Consider the following 23624-nt stretch of genomic DNA (forward strand, 5'->3'; position numbering starts at 1 on the left):
GGGTTGTGGAGCTGACAGTGTTTCACTGGGATCTAAATGCTGCCTGTGCTCTTACTGGAGTGTGAAGTGGGTCAGCATCCAACTGGCTGGAAGTCCACCCGGCACTTTCTCCGATCATTACATAACCAGTGTTAATGTTTAATGAATATAAAGGAGGAAATCTAAATGAACTAACTGCATCCTTCTCCATCACTTTTTCATTCAGACTGTGTGCCTTCAGTTGCATAACCACAACTGCTTGCACTGACTCATCAGAGGCCGTAATCTCCACATTACTGGCTAGTCAGGCACTAGATTAAAGGAGTAGGTGGCAATGATGTCAAGTCTGAAAACACATTGGGTTTACAAAGAATACACTACATTATGACAATCACTCCCCCTTTCTGTTCCCTTCCTCAAATCTGATGACGTGTATTTTCCATTTTTGGAAATGGGTCAGTCTCTTAGAGGTTTAGTCAGAGATGCAGAGTCCCTACAGGGAGTGACATCATTATAATGGGGGTCAAGTGATGACAGCCATCTCTAAATCTGGGTTATTCAGTACTAATGAAATGTTATGCAATATAAACTGCTTAAAAATGGAGAGATTTGAGCCCTGATTTAGGAATAATCAGAATCAGTAATACCTTGCGTAGCCATGTTTTGTATTATGATACCACAGTGATGAAAAGTGTTTCCCCAAATCACACATGATTTGCATGCATCAAATCCTTGAAATCAATTTTATTAAAAACCTGTGTAGGGCCAATACAGCAGGTACAGGTCTACAGTCTGTCTGGGCTCATTGCTTCGTTGTACTTCGTACAACGTGTCTACGGGCAACCGTGACAGATCTTACAATGTGAAGGTGTATTTTCCAATGTGGGGAAACAAATATGAAAAATAATAGCGTCTCTGTGAATTATATTTAAAATACTTAAAGTGGAAAATGACAAGACAACAGCATGCAGCTCCTCTCAACAGAAATAAGAACACACTTATCACACAGTTTGCTGAATTCCCTTAAAAGCAAACACCTGCTTTCAATTAAACTTTTAAGTTTGATCATGCACTAATCAGTCACTTGGATTATCAAAGTTTTAATAGAATAAAAACCTCTGATAATAACAGATATTAGCTCGCTTGAGCATGAGATCACCCTGCCTGCCGTACCATTCATGACAGACGTCTGACTCCTTTACACTGTTGACAAAAGAAGTCATTCCTTTTTCTTACTGGCTGGATGTGAGTCTATGCAATCTGGTTAACTCGTTATGGGCAAAGTAGCGTTCCTTGTCCCCTCCAAAACAAAAGAAATCACTGAATATTCTTCAACAGCTGACCAACTAAAATGGCAGCGCAGCAGCCCCAGGGTTACCATAGGAACCCACAGCCAACACCTATAGCTGGGCTAAATTCTCATCTATGGTCATTTATCCAACTCATTTTCAAAATCAATCTTAATTTTAATAGGTATCCAGTGTAACAAAGGTCGCACAGCACATGGAAATTACTTGAAACATTAAGCAAAATTCATTGGGGTGAAAAAAAATGGTGATAGACATAAATATAAAAACATGAAAAACCAATGGATGTCACTGATAAACAGTGATGTTTAAAATTAATTGCACTCCTTTGTCCTCCTGGGGTTATAAATAAGACAAAGAAAAGAAGCTGTGCTCCCCATCTCGGTTTCAAAGGGTAGCGCAGGTCTATTTACACTCGGCTAATCAGACTCTAAACGGTGCTGTCCAGTGCTGCGTTTCAACCTTTAACCAGAGGTGAACTAGATTGTGTAGCACAACCGTGCTGCGGACAAAGAGATGACCTTGACATGAGAAACAGGTTCGCTAGGTGTGTTATCTGCCGTTAAGAACTTTGCGTTCGTCACTTTTGAAAATGGAAAACAGACTCTGCTGGCTGCTACTGAAAACTGTGCGGAGAATGAAGAGTGTTTGCTGACAGATATGTGGTGGAGAGTGATGATCCAGGTCGGTTTGATGACAAATCAACTGATATAGTGTTTTTTCCATCCCTTTGGCTCAGATGTGAGCATTTCTAAAATGTTATGACAGCTTGACTGCAATCTTCTGCTCCTTTTTTATCATTCTCTGAGCCTCCTTCTCCATCTTCTTCCTCTGCTGCTCTATGGATCGCTTTTCTCTCTCAGCCATCTTCTGTTGTCTGTTGAAGGCAGGCAAAACAAGTACGTGATTGCAAGTGTCATCATTACACAGCACATCAATAAGAGCTAGCTCAGCTAAGAGCTTCTTCCCTGTTTAATTGTTTCAACCATGTCCAACAATACCACCTGCTGGCCAGAAGTGTGTATATATGTAAAACTGATTTTCGCAAAACAGACGTTCAAAGTATCCATAATGTAAATGCCGTACACTTCCTTGAATCTGTATCTTAAAGCAGTTTTATTTTAATGGATGTATTTAGAATAACAAAGTCATAAAAATTGGAATAATGAGGTGGGTCCTTCATGGTCATTTAGCTATTAAAAATGCTTGAGAGACAGACCAACAGAAACCAGCTGGTAAATTATATAAAATATTCTTTAATAGAGAATTAATTCAGGTTATTTTCTTCAGTCCATTTCTGTTTTCCTTCAAATTCTATTATAACTTACAAATGATGAATGTGCAGTAATACCGAGGGATTTATAAAGATCTGCACTGCATTTTTCACATATTACCTGAGCACCTCCTCTGCCTCCCAGGCAGCATCAGATTCGTCCTCCCAGGCGTTTGCGTCCTCCTGCCAATTGTCCATTTCTCCCAACTCGCCCTGTACAAAACAAATTGTCTAGTTTCATATGACAGCATTGCTTTAATTTACAACAGCTTTAAATTTGGAATTAAGTCAAAAAGCCCGCTAAGAATTATGAAACCAAGTCTTAGCTATTCACTAGATTATCATTTTTATTCTCATCTCTATAACTACTAAAGCTTCATTCCTTTAAAAACTAAAATGTCCAAGATTAGTTAATTAACACTTGAGATGTAACATTAAACCCTTTTTTCACCTGCTAACAAATATTTATAAAGAAGCCCAAAATTCTAAAAAAAAAAAAAAAGCATTAATTTAAATATGGCACCACAGGTGATGTAGCCTTTAGAACTGACACATGTATAAAGGTTTGCTCTTATACATCAAATTCTTGTCTTTAGCAACTGTCATTACAAGCTAAACAAGTTGCACAAGTTTTCACTTGCCTTTGATTTCCGCCATCCACTGATCTAATAAAAGTCCTACTGCGATCTGTTTATAGCTAACCTTGCAAAGTGGCCTAAACAGAGTGTATTACAGTACTAATATACACTGGACATTCATAAACGCAATACTTATGTTCTTGACAATGTATCGCGGACACAATGCGCTCCATCTCATTTTGCACTACTCTATAGCTACATAGTAAAGCACTGTAGCTCACAGAGGGTGGGGTGAAGGTCATCATGTCCTGAGAGGCTGCCAGTCTGCTGGAGAATCCTGCTGAGCCATCAGGCACCAGGTAGTTTAAAGGTTCCCTTTTCTTCAGGACTATCTGAAACACAACACCGGGAAACACAAAGAAGCTCAGACTAAAACTCATTGTAGTGCAACTACAATTAAGGTTTGATAAACTACTTTAGAAACTACTCTATTGTCATTTTATAATGAACACATATTTACAATTCAGTATAATATATATTATAAACTATGTCTGTCAAGTGAACATACTTTTTGTGTTTTTCTGATGGTGGGGGCCATGTCTTTGAAGTAGTCAGGCTCTTCATCTAAGTCGTTTGGTGAAGGGGAAACATTTCCATTGCCACCTTCAATCTTAATACTTGTTGGAGCATCTTCATCCCAGGAGCTCCATTCTTCAATCTCTGGCTGTGCAGAGTGAATCATAAAAAGGTATTTAGGTTGTAGGTATCAGTCGCTCAGGCAGACATACCTGCAGTGGAATTTGTTATTACGGCTGACTGAGCATAGAATTAATTATAAATTTAAAATGCTATACATTTAAAAGTTGCCCTACAAGCAAGTATATGTAGATTCATAAACGGCTGAAATACCGATTACACCTACAGATCCAGACCTATGAAACTGGAAAACCCATGGTGATCATTAGTGCAATACTGACCTGTTTTGGTACTGATGAGGAAAACTCTACTGTTGTGGGAAGAGTTATTTGATCACCGCTAAGCTTGCGCCCCCTTCCAGTCCTGCAAAAAAATACAATGAAATTAAATGTGTTGATTTTGGAAAAAGCAGTAAAAATTGTCATCAAGCAGTAAAATTTGATCTCATTTGCTGTGCATACTACATAACCGACTGTGTGAAGATGTGCTTTAAGTACCTGCATATCAACCTCTTGAAGAAAGAAAGTAATGTTGCTAGACATGTGCAAATCTTGAAGAGACGGAACTGGGTGATAGCCATGATGAAATTCAGCTGGTAAAAAGAAAGAATATTAAGTTAGAGAGAAGTTAGATGAGATTTTGGGACATACACGTGTCATGTCTTGCTCAACAGCATCTGGCTGTGAAGTAAGCAAGTCTTCCTTAAATAAACATTTATACGAGAAGTTGTTTGCATAAGATCAATAACATTTGTCTAGAACTCAACAACCGAGATAAATGTGTCGGAGTAAAGTTACATAAACATCATGTTTATTGTTTAGAGTGTAGATGGTGTGACACAAATAACTGTAACACTAGGAGTCTACTCTGAAGAATTAACATTCATTCTTTCTTCATTGTGCCGTTTTGAGAAAAATAAAGAGGTATGCAATTGTTAAGGTTAATGACAAATACATTGAGAATCAACATACAGTAAAATTAACGCACTGTCTTCACATGAGATGAGTTGCATGCATACTCACTTTAAGGTATGACAGTATACCATACGCAAAGCAGCTGCTTTCTTCTTGTGTGGTTCGTTAGAGAAGCCAAGTTCATTTATGCGCTAACAGCGTTTGCTAGCTTAGCCCGAAAGAAAACATAGTATTTCTGAATCACTCAATTGTCTTCCAATGACGACACATTAGCAGCGTGGAATTATATTAATGTCATGTCAAGGTTATGCGTGTAGGAACTGCACATCCGCATTAGTTTCATGGCAAAACTCCTAAATGTGTTTCGTTGCTCATCTCTGTCCCGTGGCTGCCATCTTTGAACTGGGAGGAACAGGAATAAGGAAGTACGTCGTGGCTCTGTTGAGTTCATGTGCTGCTGGAAATTCTAACACTACTTCTTCTGTTTAGTGTCCTCTAAACTGATTAATGCACAAAAAGGGTCTGTTGAATCTTAGTTTATACATGTAATCTGACATGTTGATGACATTATAGTTGGCAGTACAAACATCTGTAAAGCCTTATCACATATTGACATAGTGATATATACCAGCGCATTGTAAGCGGAATTAATATTAGCATCATGGTAACATACTGTACAAAATAAGCCACCTTAAGCAGCTCTGGTTGTTTCAAATGTGCTTATATAAATCAATAATAGTAAACCAACAGACAATGTCTAATAAAAGTGGACCGTCAATGCATTCTGTCGTCACGTAAAACCACCCAATCGCTACGCGACCTGAACGGAAGTGGCATATTTGAAAACCAACAGTTGAAGCCGAACCTTTTTACTTCTCAAAGAAACGACGTTCATAACAACGTCAGAATGGTAAGATTTTTGTTGGTATCTATACTTTGAATTATGAGTGTTTAGTGTTTATTAGACATAATCTAACCTAATTCCCACGGGGCGATAATGGATTTTTTCCCTGTGTATTCGGCGTTAGGTAGTGTGTTAGCCAGCTAGCTAACAAAACAAGTGACCGAGAAAAGTAAACTATGTGTAGTTTTTCATCACAATTTTTGACACAATATCATAATGTCAATGCTTTATATCTCTTTTTTGACAATTGAACAGTCAATCCAAAATGTTGCGCATAATAGACGTTGGAAGCAGACGTCACATTGTTTTAGACATTTCTTGTCGTTACTGCTCTACGTCCAACTCTCTATTTACATGTTGCACTTAACTTTATTTCTACGTTTATTATTATTTAGACCTCCTGCGACCTTTTTTGAACGGCTTCTTGTGTTACTACACAAGAACACACACCATTATTATTATGATTATTATTATTATTATTATTATTTACTTTGTGTTCCATGTCAGATGGAGGAAGAGGAGAACACAGACAGGAAGAAGCAGTATGCCATGGTACTTAAAATGCTCAACAAAATTAAAAAGTCTCTAACTGAAGGTAATGTGCCCTGTAGATCTATATTCACCCTTTTACATAATGTGTCTTTGGCATGCATAAAGTTGACATAACGCCTTTAATTTATTTATTACAGATGTCACTGACAATGTCAACCAGGTCATCGAATCAAACTCACCTGAATTATGCCTCTCATATTTGACGGATCTTGAGAAAAAAGGGGACCCTCGTCTTGACTCTAACCACCTTACTAGGCTCATTGACAGTTATATCAAAGTATTCTCAAATATGCCACTGGGAGAACACAGTGAAAATGAGAGCTATGCCATGATGTTGGTCAGATTTGCAGAGCTGAAAGTGTAAGGTTTTATTTATGCTTTCAACTATATTCCACCTTTAATTACTTTTGACAAGATCCTATGAAAGCAGCAATAACAACCTCAAAAATGTCTTGTTGTTTTTCTGCGTTTCTATTAGAATTCAAGATGTCAGCGAAGCTGAAGCCAATTTCAGCTTGGCGAGATCTCACTGCCAGAACTTTGCATTTGTGCACATTGCACATGCAAAGTTTGTAGAATCTCAAGGTAAATGCTTGTGCTGTTTTTTTGTGTATATAAATGTGCCCTCATTAAATGATCTCTGCTGTATCATTTTCCCAGGAGACACAAAGAGAGGCATTGCCATATTACAGAATGCTATTGAACTGGGTGCCAAGCCAAAGGAACTGCTGGAGGGTGCCTTACAGACCATGCAGGCAGCTAAAACACAGCTCATCTGTTCTCAGGATAAGGAAAATGTACCATGTGAGTATTTTTTTTATGATTAAACAGATGTGGTTAGAACAATCTACAAAATTTTTCAATGCATTGATATCATGTAACACAAACTGTTATCAGACTTTTAACTTCAAATATTGTTTGCTGTGTATTTGTGCTATTTTTCTGCAGGTTTGGCCAACAATAATGTGAATGATTCTTTAAAAAAGCACTCAGAATTACAAAAACTCAGCCGAATGTCAGATATTATTGGTTCAGGGTAAGATTTAAATTTTGTTACTAAAATGTGTTTGATTTATGGGATGCAACATCATCTAATGGTGTATGACCTTTAGTGGTTCATCAGATGACCTACCATGCTGGAGAAGTGGATCACAGCAGAAGAGAACTTTTGGAATGGTGATTTACTTTTTACCCTTGTTGGGTAGCTTTTATTTAACATGTATTGTCTTCAGAGACAGTATGAAACAAAAATAATCTTTTCATCTCACATTCTGCTTTATAGCCAGTCAGAATTCCCATAGCACCTTTCTCTATCTCAGAAAAAAATAATGATGATGGGGACATTCATGGGAAGCCCTCTAACACGAGTGACTCATTAGTCCCCACCAATCGGTTCAGGTAGAGTTTTATTAGTTTTTCTTTCTTTCTTTTTTTTTACTGAATAGGTTTGGTAATGTTTAGGGTTGGTATTCTCAACATACTTCAATTTCCTCAGGCAAACATCAGGTTCAAATTTGAACCCAACCTTTGGTGTGTCATCTTCAAAGAAAAGTGCTAAATCACCAGACTTGGCACATTTTCAAGTAAGTATCAAGTAATTTTTTTTAATCGATGCTGTGCTAAAATTGACACATTATAGTTTTATAATGTTTTTTCTCTTTTTCAATTTTTTTTTTAAACATTGCTGTGCAGCCAGAATTGGTCAGTCCAGGACAATTTCCCCGGGAAGATCAAGCCAGCTTGGCCAACAATGATGTGAATGATTCTTTGAAAAAGCACTTAGAATTCCAGAAACTTAGCCAAATGTCAGATGGAACAGGCGATGTGTGGCTCTCTAGTGTTGTTGGTTCAGGGTAAGAACAAAATAGCAGCTGTCAGTTTTTACTAAAATGTGTTTGATTTATATGATGCAACATCATCTAATGGTGAATGATGTTTAGGACTGAGTTGCTCAGTGGACCATCAGATGACCTACCATGCTGGAGAAGTGTATCGCAGCACAAGAGAACATTTGGAATGGTGATTTACTTTTTACCCTTGTTGGGTAGCTTTTATTTATCATGTATTGTCTTCAGAGACAGTATGAAACAAAAATAATCTTTTCTTCTCACATTCTGCTTCATAGCCAGTCAGAATTCCCATAGCACCCTTCTCTATCCCCGAAAAAAATAATGATGATGGGGACATTCATGGGAAGCCCTCTAGGACGAGTGACTCATTAGTCCCCACCAATCAATCCAGGTAGAGTTTTACTAGTTCTTTTTTTTTAGTGAATAGGTTTGCTAATTTTTAAGGTTGATATTCTCAACATATTTCAATTTTCTCAGGCAACCATCTGGTTCAAATTTGAACCCAACATTCGGTGTGTCGTCTTCAAAGAAAAGTGCTAAATCAACAGACTTGGCACATTTTCAAGTAAGTATCAAGTAATTTCAATTTTTGCAGTGCTATATATTTTTTATAATATAATTTAATGATTTCTTTTATTATTGCTGTGCAGCCAGAATCGGTCAGTCCAGGACAATTTCCCTGGGAAGATCAAGCAGCTGTAGACTCCACCACCACACTCCTTCATACACGGAACACTTCAGAAATAGAAGGTGTGATATTACAATGGCAATATTCTTCACTGAATCCCTCTGCAACCCATGGAGCAATGGGTGAAACCTTTTTGGATGTGTAAACACTGTATTTGGTGTTTTGTGACTTCTTTTTTACCAGAAAGTTGTTATTTTTGTCTGGCAGATGTGACTTACACTTTTGACCAGATCATCAAATCAAATTCACCAGAGTTATGCTGGACATACCTGACGAACCTTGAGGAAAGAGGCAACCCTCAGATTATGAACAAAATCAAGGATTATTGCTCTAAGGTCTTCTCCAGGCTGCCGATGAGCCAATACAGCAAAAACAGCAGCTATGCTAAAATACTTGTCAGATATGCAGAACTCAAGGGGTGAGTGGTAATGCAAACAGTATTGTCTAAGGATGTTGTATAAAATTAAAAAAATATTTTAATTACAAGGTTAGAAGTAGTTATTTATTAATTTTATATTATTGTGGTTTACTTCATGATTATGTAAACAGGCAACTGTTACCAGAAAATGACACACATCTCATTCTGTCAAGCACTACTGAATCCTAACCACATTTTCCCACAGCATTGAAGATCCTGATGAAGCCCGGGACCACTTCATAGTTGCAACTTCTAACTGCAAATCCTTTGCTTTTGTCCACATTGCATATGCCTCATTTGAGGCCTCCCAAGGTATTGTCAGACCGGCATATGTTTATTTAGCACATGTATTAGTTTTTGGCAAGCCACTATATAGTGTCTAGCCTCTTCTTTCACAAACATTGCTTTCTTTCATCTCTCATCCTTCGAAGGCAACATGATCAAAGCATCCTCCATTTTGCACAAAGCCCAGTCATCAAATGCGAAGCCTGCTGAGTTGCTGGAGTTGGCCATGCGTAACCTTAAAGCTGGAAAGAAGCAGCTTGTGCACTCCACCACAGAGGAGGGACATCTTACAGGTAGGAGCAAATTGTAAAGCTTCATTTATGCTACTGTGTTTAATCCACAATGTAAACACTGTGGACCCACAGCCATAGATGTGATGTGTTTCTCCCCAGCAATGTAGGAAGGCAGACTGCAACAACTGTGATTGAATTTTCCGATTTCTTTTTCTTTCTCTTTGAGATTCCCAGACAGTTGTTGCAGCAAACGCTTCTAATGGAAACCAGGAGCTTCAACTTCCTCTTCGGATCCCTGTAAAACGCTCAGTGGAACAACTTAAACCTGCAAACAAGGAGTCTTTACCAGAGTGGAAGAAGCCAACTATCCTCAACCGCTATGTGTCTCCACAGGTGTGATATGATCCTGTTACCTGCTGGTATTTAATGTTAAAACACCTGAAATCTTTTTGGGTAAACAATTGAAGCATCTGGAACATTTCACTTATTGTCTACTTAGTTATATATAGCACTAATAACCATTTTCCGTTTTTCCAACTTTCAACACACATTTTTTTTTTGGTGATTTTATTCACTGTTGAACAACCATTAAATTTTGTTTTGCCCCCAGGATAAACGGACAACTCCACCTGAACCCAAATTGGTTCCCCCTGTGGTGGACTCACTTCCAACATCATCTCTGCATCATCCCTCCAGAATGAACTCCCAAACCATCTGCCAAACACCTAACAACAGCTGCAGAAACCCCAGTGCTAACACGTAATACTTTTGCTTTGTCTGCTGGTGTAGAATCTTAAAAGTAACAACTTGTCTTGTTTATTGTTTGCTTCTTGATGACATGAAAACATGCATGCTCCATTTTCAGCTTCATTACACCTGTTGTAAGAAGAGCTCCTGAAGTTTTAAACTCAGCCCCAGACCCACACAGAGCTGGACCTGTTCAGCAGCCATGCACGCCTCTAAACCAAACAAATTGCCAAACCCCACAGGTAGTATGCTTGTGTTCTGTATTCAAGATTCAAAAAACTTTTTTGCACACTTTGATCGCTTCCACAGTTAGAGGTACACACAAGATGGTAGGGGGATTGTAAATAAAATTTGTGGCCTGGTAGCGCAGTTGTAATATTGTAATATTGTCTGCTTCGGCAGGTAAAGGTCTGCAGTTCGATCCCTGCCTCAGCCTCAGCTGTGTCCTTGAGAGAGACACTCACAATTTCCTCAATGTGGGATCAAGTTCAATTATATATTATAACAATGCTAACACATCTACACACACACACATCTAATTACTAGCCTAAGTTTTATTATACGTTATTGCATGGATGAAGATCAACCCTTACAGAGAGAGGAGGAGTTGTACAGGCCGATGGCCACCAGTAGGAAGGATCTCTGGTGGCGTTCTGTGGAGCACATAATACTAATCAGCCTCTGGCTGAAGGTGCTCCTCTGTCCAGCCACACACTGTGTAGGGGGTGGAGGTCTTGTCTAGGATAGAGAAAAGTTGGACCAGCATCCTCCTCTCAGCTACAGCATGTAGGAGGTCCAGCTCCACCCCCAGAGCAGAGCCGGTCTGTCCTATCCTAGCTCCTTTGTTATTTAATGGACTATCATGATATATATTCTGAAATTGTGCCTCAAAACATTATATGCCACCAATCCCAGATATTTGTTTGTTTCATCTCATTTTAGGCTTCTCTTTCTGCGTTGTCGAATGAAACCATTACCATTAAGGGCAAACAGTTCTTCATCCTCAAGCTGATTGGACGTGGTGGATCAAGCAAGGTACAAAATAACATTTTAAAAATATGTTAGGAAGTGCAAATATTGTACTTTTTTTAAATATTTTTTTTAAATATAACAGTCTCCAGTGGCTATTTCTCACCTTGTTTTTCTCCAGGTTTACCAGGTCCTGGATCACAAAAAGCAGCTGTTTGCTGTCAAATATGTAGACCTTGAAGAGGCTGACGCTCAGACCATAGAAAGCTACAAAAACGAGATTGAGCATCTAAACCACTTGCAGCAGTACAGCGATCAAATTATAAAGCTCTATGAATAGTAAGTACATGGTCTTCCCAAGAAATCACCTTGACCTTGTTGTTTGTTTGAAGATTTAATTTCAGGCCTCCTTCTGAAACCGGACCCTCTGCTGCAAATGAGCTGATTTTTTGTGTGTGTGTATTTGTTCATGTGCTCGCAGTGAGATAACCAACAGCTACATCTACATGCTGATGGAGTGCGGAAACTTGGACCTGAACACCTGGTTGCGAAACCGCAAGACTGTGAATGCACTAGAAAGGAAGTTCTACTGGAAGAACATGCTGGAAGCTGTCCACACCATCCATAAACACGGTTGTTTCCCATTCAAACTCACTGCTTTAAGCACCAATGTGGTTAAGATTATTATCTTTTTTTTAAACATGTATATTCTGTCTCCTTCTGTAGGAATTGTGCACAGTGACCTGAAACCAGCTAACTTTGTTATCGTGAACGCTTCCCTCAAACTGATTGATTTTGGCATCGCAAACAGAATCCAACCAGATGTAACGAGCATCATGAAGGATTCACAAGTAATACATTTTTCTGATTTGACATAAACTGAATGCACACATTTTCTTGTGTGTTGTATTAAACATGTAGTGTTTGTAACATACTGTTTCTCAAACAAAGGTAGGAACTTTGAATTATATGCCCCCTGAAGCCATCAAAGACACGTCATCCCAGCCAGGAAAAGCTAACTCAAAGGTACTTCTAGTCCCACTTACCCACTCACCAAACAGTCTGTGCAGCAAGTTTTGATTCCAGGAGAGACCGTAAAACATTTTTACCATTTGTTGACAGATCAGTCCCAAAGGTGATGTGTGGTCGCTTGGGTGTATTTTGTACTGTATGACCTATGGGAAGACCCCATTTCAGAGCATTACTCATCAGATTACCAAGCTGCACGCCATCATCGATCCCTCTCATAAGATTGAGTTTCCTGACATTTCGGAGAAGGATTTGCTGGATGTGTTGAAAGTAAGGGACCAATGTAACTGCTTCTATGAATACATGTGTTAAGTGTGAAATGCCCTTAAATTTCTACATAGTGCATTATTATTCTATTTTTGTCCCATGGTACAATGTTAAATAAAATGTTAAATTTGTAAAATTCTTTAATTATGCTAAACCTTTTACATGTGTTTTCCAGAGGTGCTTGGTACGAAACCCCAGAGAGCGAATCTCTATTGCAGAGCTTCTAGAGCATCCATACCTGCAGCTGAAGCCACAAGCGTCACCTGAACCAGGTAAACGCACTTCACTGCAAATCTGTGTCACCAGCTTTGCTGGTCATGGCACTAACTGGCTCTCTTAATGTTTCAGAACGTCCATCTAATCGTGATCTCCAGAAAATCCTTACAGACCTTGCAGCCCTTCAGTCCCCAAACAGCATCATCCGGGCTGCTAATGTAAGGTGTACATTGTCAAAGTTCAAACTGCCATTTGTAGGTTTTGTAGATGGTAATCCTGTTTTCTGCTATCTTTTGACAGAATCTGGCAAAAATGTGCAGCAGTGGCAGAAAGCTAGATGTTGCGGAGTGTGCAAAGTCATCATCTTGAGCTGTAAAATGTGATATTGCAAATATTGTTTTATATTTTTCTTTAAGTACAAGTCACCCAGGGGTGTCCAAACATGGTTCTCAAGGGCCACTGTCCTGTTACTTTTTCAACTAGCTAGTTTTCCAACTAGTAGGACAGTGGCCCTCCAGGACTGGAGTTAAAACCCACAACCATGTAATATTAATATAGGCTTTGCAGTATAAAATATCCTCTTTCGGTGCTTGGACAGTACTCTCCACATGTTTTAAAGGCCCATATTATTAGCATGAGTGTTTACATGCATATGCAAAACTTGTCAGACTTACAAAATTTTCTAAAAATTTCCTAACCACTGTAATATATTAATAGTCTTTTCTTTCATAATATGTAGAAACTAACACATCTGTATTTGTTGCCTTATTCATTCAAGATCATTACCTGGCCTAGTTTTTAGGTAAGCATACAACGTAGGAAAATAAACTTGGTATATCCTTAAGAGATGATGGAATTTTTGTGTTTTGTGGACAAAGTTTAGCTGATGGACAAAACATTATCACATACTCTGAGGCAGTTCTCATGTCTTAAATGGTGTGCAGATATAACTAAAAGAATTCATATTACATATTATAATTCATACATACAGTATTTAGTTATACAAAAATTAATTAAAAGAAGAGGTTAATAACCGTAAAGAGCATAAGAAGTACTGTATTTAAGCGAATTTTTAGTCATTTTTTGTATGAAAAAATTATTAAGGTGCATTACCTACTGATGATACTCAATACTAAAGTATTGTAGATAGACAAAACCATCATTTAATGAACAAGATTAACAACAGAGTGGAAATATGCACCAGCTGCTTCTGCGGGGTGCTTTTCACGTCGAACGTCAATCGCTCGCGTACAGCACGCGTCCAAAATCTGTGTTGACGCACACCGCCCTCCTGTTTAGCCAATCACAACCTGGAACTGCTCATGGAGGCTGGCGTTGAAAAGACAACCAGAAGAGCTCTCACTCTGTCAATATTCGCGAGTACCACCAAAAGTAGTGGCACATTTTGTTGACGTTTTAGGGGATATAAGTGTATTTTACCATATTTAAGACGGAGTAGTATCAACTCTTGTGCATAGTGAACAAATCGTGTTTGGCTTGTTTAAGCCTTAGTTGGAAGTAGGATTTCGATAATGTGAGTTGGGTTTTGTTTGTTAGCGGATAGTGTAGTGACGCGCGCTATTTTAGAAGATCTTCACGCATTTATTCATTTTGCCCTTCCTGCCCGGTCATAACAACAGTCATGGCGGCTGCTGCACGGTTCTTCATCCGAGGTGCAAACTCCAAACTTGCCACTACCAACTCTTTTGGAGCCAGTCTGCTCAAATTGTCACCCAGCTGCAGTTCTCGGACAAAAACACAGCAACGACATGCAGCACACTTTACTTTCCAGCCTGACCCCGTCCCGACACAATATGGTGAGTGTCTGTTCAGCCGGTGGCTAACGTCACCTAGCAAGCGGCGACTTTACATTTGAGCCAAATAAACTGGAAGATGCACCAACGGAAAAAACTCTGTCGGGCATATAGTACCTAATACTTGGATACAAACCTGTTTCCGTCTGATGTGTTACCGCAGTAGGCCGGTAGGCTCCAGCTACGGCGTACTGCATTTAGATCTGCTCCTATTAACGCACATGTTTATGTTGGACGTTGAATACGTGCCGTTACACTGTCACTGAAAAGCTCATATTACAGCGAATATGAGCTGAAGGTTGAGGTTGTCACGCCAGCCTTGTCTTAATTATATACTAGCTAACTTGTCGCCTGTTAAACTGACCTCAGTGGCTTGTGGCTAATGAAACTTGTCTATTTATCAGATGAATAAGGGAGAAGCCTTGTGTCTGAGCTGTAAGTGCCTTGTTGCCTCTCCTCCAAATGATGAGTTTTCAAGGCAAAAGCGGATGGATATTTAGTCCTTTTCATATTCACATACTCTCCGAACTTCAATATAATGAAGCAAATGAAAATGTCTCATAAAATAAGGTTCTCTTAAATTGAAAGTTAAGTATTTAGTGGAACCATTACCATTTAAGGGCTTTCTGATCACATTCACACCTGGAAGCTTCCTAGTACATTCAGTTTGACCAGTGGCCACAGAGCAGCTCGAGTATTTGCTGCTTTTGCAGGATCCACCATAGTTCTTTAATTTGAATTTCAATAAACATTACAAGGGACAAACGGATACATGTGATCTTGCTTATTTGGTCACACAAGTGACTCACCCACCGCAAGTTATCAACCTACACATGTTGTGACAGTTTTACTAAGTTGAGAAAAACAACACAGTAAACATATGTACTTTAAAACACTGCTTTTTTGCTGTCAAATACAAATAAAGTTTGTATGATGGTTAATTGTTGCGCTTGTCACTGCTTTTAGGTCCCACCCAGAAGATGAATTTGTTCCAGTCAATTACGAGTGCCTTGGACAACACACTAGCAAATGATCCCACAGCAGGTAGGATGCTGAAGCAGGGGATGGAATTTTAAACAATCTGGAAAATCTGGATCTCAAAAACAGTAATGCAGTTTTGGAATGGATTCAGAAGTCTATAATGATAAATTTGAAGTAACATGGTAATTATGCATCCTTTACATTTGACTTGCACTTATGTATACAGTGTAATCTCATAGATTGAAGGAATTTCAGGGAATTTAAATTCAGTTTCTTTCATGATAATGAACACTTGGCTTTACTCCATATGATTTTTAAATGAGTCCCCCAGGTTGTTTTTATAGCCCCTGGTTGCAGAAATAAAAATTCCTATTTTTTTCAGTGTTGAGTGACTAATCGCTTGAGCTCTACTGTGACTTGGAAACTGTATCAGTCACCAGCATGCCTAAATCAGCTAAGTGGTGGAATGAGTCAGTTCCAGGTGAAAACAATTATTAAAATGTCATGTTGTGTTAATGATTCAACAGTGAAGCGAATTAAATTTACTACTTATTCGTGCTCCTGATTGGTTTCATATCCATTTTCTTAGTGGTTGAGACATGGGAGCTTTAAAATTTAAAGCTGTCCGCTGTGCCAAAATCAACTGGTGGTTATAAACTTTTATGATGGCTACATTTATCTGAGAAACGCTAAGAATTTTGAGGAAAAACTGAGAACTGAAAATAGAAATGGTAGGCCAGTCTTGACTTGATTTAAAGCAACAAATGTTTGCCAAATTGTAGGGAATTGTTTGTTATTAAGGACTAGAGGAATATTTTTTTCCCAGCTCATGCGTGTGAAATTAAATTTCTGTATGTACAGTGTAAGTAGTTACTGTTCAGCTGAGGAGGTTATGCTTGAATCACTAACAGCATTCCTGTGTTTGTCTGCAGTCATCTTCGGTGAAGATGTGGCTTTCGGTGGGGTATTCAGATGCACAGTTGGCCTGAGAGACAAGTATGGTGAGATATTAACTTTAACTTTGCTGTTCTCCGGACTGCTGTACATGGCTTTGCCACTAGGGAGCAGTGCAGGAATATAAACAACCTCACCAACCGTCGAGCTCTCTTGTGGGGTCATATTTCTGCTCACTGTTCACCTGGAGGACCAGAAGGATCTGTTTGCACTTTTTGCTCTGTGTAGCAGGATATCATTACATGCTTGACAGAATGTGATGTATGACAAGGCATATAGCTACAAGTTTGTGAATTGAGAAAGTGTCTCAATTCAAGGAGGTAAGCTACTAAGACACATGCAGCATTATTGCTATTAAAACTGTGGTAACGCTAAAGAGCTCACATCAGGCAGACGCTGTTGCTGTATTCTTCATGTTACACATAACATTAGTAAAAGCTCAGTTTTCTTTAGATACCCTAACAAAAAATATGGCTTGAAGCTAAATGAAAGTCAACCATCACCTTTTGCCTCTTTTAAGTTTGAACCTGTTGACAACAAAGCATTTTCATTTATTTATTTATCAATTTACGTGCTGTATTTATTATTATAACTGTCATGTGCCAAGCTATTAGGGGTTAAAGCTGTTTTCCTATTTTAAAATTCCCCAAATTCTTGTATTAAGTTTTATTTCTTGTCCATTGTGGTATTAACCAAATAGTTTCTTTTTTGTTTTTTGTAATCAGCAGCAGTCTTAGATCTATTCTACTGAAAATGGCTGTGGGTTTTGTTTTCATTGACGTCAGAAGTGTTGACCTTTTAGAGAGGGATCATTATTTTCCATCTCATCCTTGTGTACAGTGATGGCCACAAAGCTGTTTTTATCCTTCTCACTACTGAAAAGGATGGAGCACACCTCTGCCCCCCCGCAGCCTTTGTACAACAGAGGTTAATGCAGGGCAGACACTGTATGAATGACTTTTTACAAGGCGGGTGCATTCACCTCCGTTATCCCGCTCTCCCACTGCTAGATGCTGTTGACTCTGTTCTGACTGGCTCTCCCCCTCGCTGATGTTTTTAGCCCTTTTCACTGAAAGCAGCACTGCTGTCTAACAGCACAGGCTATAAAAGCTACACAAACATGTTGGCTATTTTAAAATTCATTCTAGACTTGCGTGAACGACGGAGGCAAAAACATCAACACCAGGACACATTGCACATACAGTGTTTTACATGCACACTCCTTGGGTGTACTCTTTTGTCATTAGTTGCCTTACAAGGCACTGCTTTGATGACACACAGAAGCACATGCGTGTTATTTTCTGTCACTTTCACATGAAGCTGCATATTTGCGGTTGGCTTCAGTCTGAGCAGCAGGGCAATAAATTTTGATCACTTGATTGTTCATTCCTCTAAGGGTTTCTGGTGCTGTGGTTGCTAATTGAACTCTTGGTGCACAGAGCAGGGCACATAAGGGCACAGTTTTACGGCTGAGAAGCACGCTTCCCAGCAAAACAGAAAAAGACCCGATTGGCAAATACACAAAGATGAGAGCAGAAATAACACTCACTATCCAAATTTAGAGGCTAACTCTTGTGGCTCCATCAGATTATAGGGTGGAGAGTGGAAAATTGTTGTTGTTTTTTTTTTTTTTAATCCTCATTGGGCTTGTGTGTGTGCATCACAGACTTGGTTAGCTGGCTTGTTCTGGCCGATTCCAAAATCATCAGGTTAAGAGTCTACAGAAACTCAGTCTTGGTTGACCACTCTTAACCAAACGTCAATCAGTATTTTAGCTTTACTCAGTACAAGTTTGCAAAGAATGTAGGTATTTTACCATCTGCAGCACATAAAATTGCAAAGTGATTCAGGGAGGCTGGGGAGGAACCTTCAAGCCCTCCAGCGACATTGCATGAGAAACCGTCACACAATGTACCTATGCACAACCACATGGGCTTAGAAGTATTTTGGGAAACTGTAGTCACAAGACAAAAGTTTACCACTGCAACCTGAAACTATTACTGTTTATGACAGCCATTCACAAAGAACTACATGGAATTTTAGGTAAAGAGTTTTTTTGCCATCTAATCATTGAGTGTGCAGTGTTCTGAACCCAGTATTGAAAAAACAACCACTGTAGTTGAGGCCAGTGTTCCAAGTAGATGCCACATTTTAAATTTCAAATCTTCTCATGGACCTTGCATTATTGTCAAAACTAACAATTGTTTGTCTACCCTGTAAGTAGTTGTTCCTGCCTCCTAATCTTTCGTTCTCCCCAGGTAAGGATAGAGTCTTCAACACTCCCCTCTGTGAGCAAGGGATTGTGGGATTTGGTATTGGTGTAGCTGTGGCTGGTGCCACAGCCATCGCAGAGATCCAGTTCGCAGACTACATCTTTCCTGCTTTTGACCAGGTAAGGCCCACTGCCGTTATCAGACTGATATCTTGGCCTGTCAACGCAGGAAAAGAACAGGTGTAACTGACGGCATAAAAAAGATTGCATTCCTTTTATCTGAGCTAGTTTCAATTTGTCAGTGAAAACTGTTGCCTGTGTGCATTTCCTGCTGTGACAAGTTAAAATACCTCTTTAAGCACTTAGGATATATTATTGAAATTGCTTCTACATGATCAGGACAGGACAAGACTTATTGATTTCTTGTCTGCATGTAGAATGTACTACGTTGCAAAATATCTTCATCTGGTTTTAATATTGAGCTGGTCCAGGTCCTCTTGCTTGGAAGGAGCCATTTTTCTGTGTTTGGTTAGAAAGAAAATTTAGAATCAGAAAAAGGAATTCCTTCCTGCATCAAACATCACACTCCTGGATGCATAGACGAAGAAGAATTCTTGAAGCCAATGAGATGATTATTGTTATGTTATTATATATAATAATGACACATCTACAGTAGGTCCCTGTGGTACAATAGCGGTGAGCAGTAGTGACCGTGTCTGTCCACTCTTAAGAAGAAACTGTAGTAGATCAAATTGGAAAGTCATTGCATGCAATTTCTAGTAACTCCACCTTCAAACATTGCACCTTCCAAATACTAAGTTGATACACCTTGCACAAATAAAAAGCTACTTCTTATACCTGCTGAACTGCGTTCAGGACACAGTGTTTATCCCAACAACAGCTTCACCAGGCTGAAATGAACTGTATGCAACAAAATTAAGAAATGCAAAGTTTGGGATAGACGTTATTCCCTGACTTGTTCAATTATTTTCACCTCAAATTTAAAATTGTCTCGTATATTACAATGTAACGTCAAAAATCAACACCAAACTTTGGAAGGAAGATTAATTTGGTGCCAGCCAGCATAGCAGGACTGTGGACAGGACTTCTGTTCTACCCAGCATTCATGTTGATGCGTGTGTCATTGTGTGTATTCTTTTGCTCCACTAGATTAATGTGAGACCCCGCTCTGCCAAGGCTGTGTTAAACAGAGGATGTGACACTGGAGGTTGTCTCTTACAGACTCCTGTTATGATCCACGAAGAAAATAGATTAAATGTGGTGTCGAGCCTTGAGTTTGCCTCCTCACTTTCCATCTGTGCTGTAGCTTAAAATGATACAGTCCAGAATGACCTTAGAGAGAGCTTAAAGCTGAATTAACTGGCCACCTGAGTTTTAGGTAGGAAAACTCGGGACACCTCTTTGGAGGACACCCAGTATCACAAGCTGCAGAAGTAGGTAAAAGAAACCAAACACTTGAGATGATTGTGCTCGTTAAAAATATAGTAGTGTTTTGAAAGCTTTAAGAGGAATAGCAGCGAGTGTGGCTCTGCACATGAAGCATTGATCCAGCCTTTCCTGGTGTGGTCTCAATACACAGAGTAGATTATTCTCTACCACGTTCTTCCACAGCGATAACAGCTGTGTTTCTAACAACAGTCTAGGAGTCACAGTAAAGCTTCATTTTCTTCTAGCTTCTAAATTGTATTACCCCAAATTCTATTGTTCTATTTTCAGATAGTCAATGAAGCAGCCAAGTACCGCTACCGCTCTGGAAACATGTTCGACTGCGGCAACCTCACGATTCGGGCTCCGTGGGGATGTGTCGGTCATGGATCCTTATACCACTCTCAAAGCCCCGAGGCCTTCTTTGCCCACTGTCCTGGCATCAAGGTAAAACTTGCAGAATACTACTGATTCTGACTTCCATTTGAAAAGTTTATTGCTGTTTATGCAGCTTTTAATTGTAATTTTTTATCCCAGGGACATTCAGGAGTGTTTTGGCAGAACGTCAGTTCCTTCTTTTGTTATTTTTATGCTAATAATAAAAAATATTATTCATAAATGAAACACAGAATGATGGAAATATGCATATTTAATACACAATACAATTCTGTTAAGGGTCAGTGTTCTAGCAGGTAAAAACAGGTAAAGAATGACTCCAAGCTGATCCAAAAAAGGCCTCATTCCTTATCTATCTGCATGTCTCCATCCATCTCTATATCTGTATTCCTGCATGACTTTAATATTGTCAGCACAGCCCCAGGTGTTTTAATAAAGGTTTCATTCCCTATAACATTTTCACAGAATAATACCAAGGAAAAACTTGGCCTTTAGAGTTTTGCAAGTGTGTTGTCTTAAGAATTGACCTGATAGCTATAAATCCTAATCTTGCACGTAAATGAGATTTTAATTCCATTATTACTCTGCTGGATCATCTTTTGGCTCACCTAACTTGCATAGAACAACCTCTTTTGCTGTTGAAGAGAAAAGTTTATTCAGAACACCACACATCACTTATGTTACTGCTTCATACTACTATTGTTTTATTGTATACTTACTATATACAATAAAACACAATTCCTGCAGCTTTTTGTAGCCACCAAACCCACTATTGGTTATGTACATTCTTTTTGGGCAACACGATCTCAAACAGCATCCTTCATGTGGCCCCTATGACTATTCTTAAACCTTGTTTTTTTTTCAATGAAGGTGTGAATTAAGACTTGGTCCTACCGGTTATTCATTTTTAAATTACACAGCATCTGGAATGCACTCTCATTGGACAACACTTTAGCCACAATAAGCAGTCATTCATTATGAATGCAATCACCAAACATCCTGCTATTGCTATTTCCTACTTCAGCTCAACAGAGAGAAACACTTTAAACCCTGATTGTTGAGGTCAAACACTTCCACACTCAGTATGATATCATTTTAATGAGCTACCAAGCCGTGAAGAGGAAAATGATGTCTAAAAACATCTTTGTTCTTCATTATTGCCAATTTTCTATACATGTAGGATAAACTTGATGCTGAGTGCTGAACACATCGGTGGGTGAGTGTATATGTTAATATTCCACTGAAAGAAACAACTCCTGTACATCATAAAGCACAATTCCCATGGTTTACCGCTGTAGCTGATCGGCTCTGAGCAACAGTCATCCAAAGCAATAAACATCCTGTCTCTGTGTAAAGGTCAGCCTGATGAATCCTAATCTTGCTGCATACTATTAGCATTGTTACATCCCTACCAGGGTTAGAGTCAACACACAGCCTGTGAGGTTGGTTTTGGCGTTGGCCCCGTGTTGCCTGATTAGCCGACTCCCAGAACCACCTGTGAACAATTATAAAGGAGTTCAAATTGAGAGTTTGGCTTTAACATTTTATAAGATTACCTCTAATATTAATCATTTGTAATACTGCTATAATATATATATACAGCATTGCATATTTTTCTGCAGTATGCACACGGTAGTTTAATGAAGTGTGTCTTTTGGTCCTCAGATTGTAATACCTCGGGGACCAGTGCAGGCAAAGGGGCTACTTCTCTCCTGCATCGCTGACAAGAACCCATGTATATTCTTCGAGCCCAAGATCCTGTACAGAGCAGCAGGTAAGATGGATCATGTGTCACTTGATCATGTTGGTGTGGTTCATTTGCCCTCCCCTCCCCTTTGCATGATATTGTGCTCCCTCCACCATTCTGCCTGGCTCACCCCTGTATTTGTTTTCCTCGGTTAGCTATTGAAAGCAAATGTTCCCCTTTCCAGAGGTGTGATGGCAAGTTAAACGAAAGCATGCGCGACTGCAAGCAATGTGAGCGCGATCACAAGTGTGAAGCAGATTGTCTAAATGGGCTGTGAAGTGTTGATGCTGAACATCTCCAGCCCCATGGTTGAAGTTTGGGTCAGCATGGCTTTTAGTAGTGTACCACACAATAAGGTGTCCAGCAGACTTGCTATAAATTCCTCACAGTTGCTGGCAATTTATATATGCTTTTTTATATATGGTTAAGACAGTGTTTATTATAGCAATAAAAGACAGAACTAGAACAGATCTGCACCACCAGCCTCAAAGCGAAATGTATGATTTTAATAGGTTTTGTTAGTTTCCTCTTTGATAAGAGACAGATGAGACTGTGAAATGTTATATAGCTGACTGCTAAGACTGTTTCAATTAAGGCAGTAGTGATCATTGTCCAAAACATTTTTCATGTTACTGTGCTGTCTCAAAAGCACTTGTTAGTTTATAGAGAGTGACTCGATCTATCCATTGTTTCATTTTCCTAATAAATCTGTGGTTTGCAGATGCTAAGAAACATATTTCTCTACCTGTTGACAACTCCCCACTGCTCTTCTGGTGCCTTGGTTGAGATAATCAGATATGTGCATCCCAGATTTAAAGTCGGGGACCGACCATGTTGAAAGCTGCCACTCATCTATAACTGATGAAAAATTCTTGATGAATTGACTGACATTTAATTGGTCATGGCTTTTGGCTTTATTCCCATGTTGGAAAATGTGAAGAGTTCCATCTGAGCAATCTACTAAATGCTGTATGGAAACCTAATAAAGTGTCACATCCCAGATTGATGTTGTTAAACAGGGCACCCAAGAGCAGGTTTCCAGCCCCTTGACAATGCTTTCTTTGTCTGACATGTCATTGTTGATTTGTTAGACATTTGGGGGACTCGCACTGTGTCATCTGTAATACGTGGTATGTAGCAGATGTCTCAATCATGTTATTTCTTGCAAC

General features: G+C 39.1%; 3 protein-coding genes across 4 annotated transcripts in view; 2 read left to right on the forward strand and 1 right to left on the reverse strand.

Moving 5' to 3' along the window:
- Positions 1-708: 708 nt before the first annotated feature.
- Positions 709-5168, reverse strand: ebag9 (estrogen receptor binding site associated antigen 9). The gene is made up of 7 exons (XM_029130243.3): positions 4856-5168; positions 4331-4425; positions 4115-4196; positions 3706-3861; positions 3419-3529; positions 2681-2772; positions 709-2163 (listed from the first exon to the last, which is right to left on the reverse strand). The coding sequence occupies exons 2-7, from the start codon at positions 4411-4413 to the stop codon at positions 2046-2048; spliced, it is 642 nt and encodes a 213-aa protein (XP_028986076.1). The 5' UTR covers positions 4414-4425; positions 4856-5168; the 3' UTR covers positions 709-2045.
- Positions 5169-5520: 352 nt separating this feature from the next.
- ttk (ttk protein kinase) lies at positions 5521-13753 on the forward strand. 2 transcript variants are annotated; one of them, XM_029130336.3, is made up of 29 exons: positions 5521-5657; positions 6159-6246; positions 6341-6563; positions 6682-6788; positions 6864-7007; positions 7152-7239; positions 7316-7379; positions 7486-7601; positions 7699-7786; positions 7896-8056; positions 8144-8222; positions 8329-8444; positions 8531-8618; positions 8704-8803; positions 8949-9159; positions 9365-9471; positions 9591-9737; positions 9904-10070; positions 10288-10436; positions 10543-10666; positions 11367-11459; positions 11575-11732; positions 11875-12026; positions 12120-12244; positions 12345-12419; positions 12516-12692; positions 12865-12961; positions 13038-13123; positions 13206-13753. In XM_029130336.3, exons 1-29 carry the CDS (start codon positions 5655-5657, stop codon positions 13272-13274), a joined length of 3402 nt encoding a protein of 1133 aa, XP_028986169.1. In that variant the 5' UTR covers positions 5521-5654; the 3' UTR covers positions 13275-13753. The 2 variants fall into 2 exon arrangements, with proteins under 2 accessions (XP_028986169.1, XP_028986173.1); XM_029130340.3 differs by lacking the exons at positions 7896-8056; positions 8144-8222; positions 8329-8444; positions 8531-8618.
- Positions 13754-14292: 539 nt separating this feature from the next.
- The window catches only part of bckdhb (branched chain keto acid dehydrogenase E1 subunit beta), a 35077-nt gene continuing 25745 nt past the window's right edge, over positions 14293-23624 (forward strand). Inside the window, exons 1-6 of the mRNA XM_029129772.3 lie at positions 14293-14722; positions 15686-15763; positions 16633-16701; positions 18913-19046; positions 20604-20759; positions 22374-22482. Of these exons, the coding sequence (XP_028985605.1) occupies positions 14548-14722; positions 15686-15763; positions 16633-16701; positions 18913-19046; positions 20604-20759; positions 22374-22482 (721 nt within the window). The 5' untranslated portion in view covers positions 14293-14547. The remainder of the gene's footprint in view (positions 14723-15685; positions 15764-16632; positions 16702-18912; positions 19047-20603; positions 20760-22373; positions 22483-23624) is intronic.

Source organism: Betta splendens, chromosome 16 (genome assembly GCF_900634795.4).
Source record: "Betta splendens chromosome 16, fBetSpl5.4, whole genome shotgun sequence".
In the NCBI taxonomy this organism is placed as follows: domain Eukaryota; kingdom Metazoa; phylum Chordata; class Actinopteri; order Anabantiformes; family Osphronemidae; genus Betta; species Betta splendens.

Bases quoted from the DNA above. Each gene is read 5' to 3' on its own strand.
- ebag9 (XM_029130243.3), bottom strand. From the start codon at position 4,413: ATGGCTATCACCCAGTTCCGTCTCTTCAAGATTTGCACATGTCTAGCA. The intron at 2,773-3,418 runs GTGAGCTACAGT...TGTTTTGTACAG, and splicing joins TGACCTTCACCCCACCCTCT to GGCGAGTTGGGAGAAATGGA. The intron at 2,164-2,680 runs GTAATATGTGAA...TGCCTTCAACAG, and splicing joins GAGGCAGAGGAGGTGCTCAG to ACAACAGAAGATGGCTGAGA.
- ttk (XM_029130336.3), top strand. The intron at 7,008-7,151 runs GTGAGTATTTTT...ATTTTTCTGCAG, and splicing joins GGATAAGGAAAATGTACCAT to GTTTGGCCAACAATAATGTG. The intron at 12,420-12,515 runs GTACTTCTAGTC...ATTTGTTGACAG, and splicing joins CAGGAAAAGCTAACTCAAAG to ATCAGTCCCAAAGGTGATGT.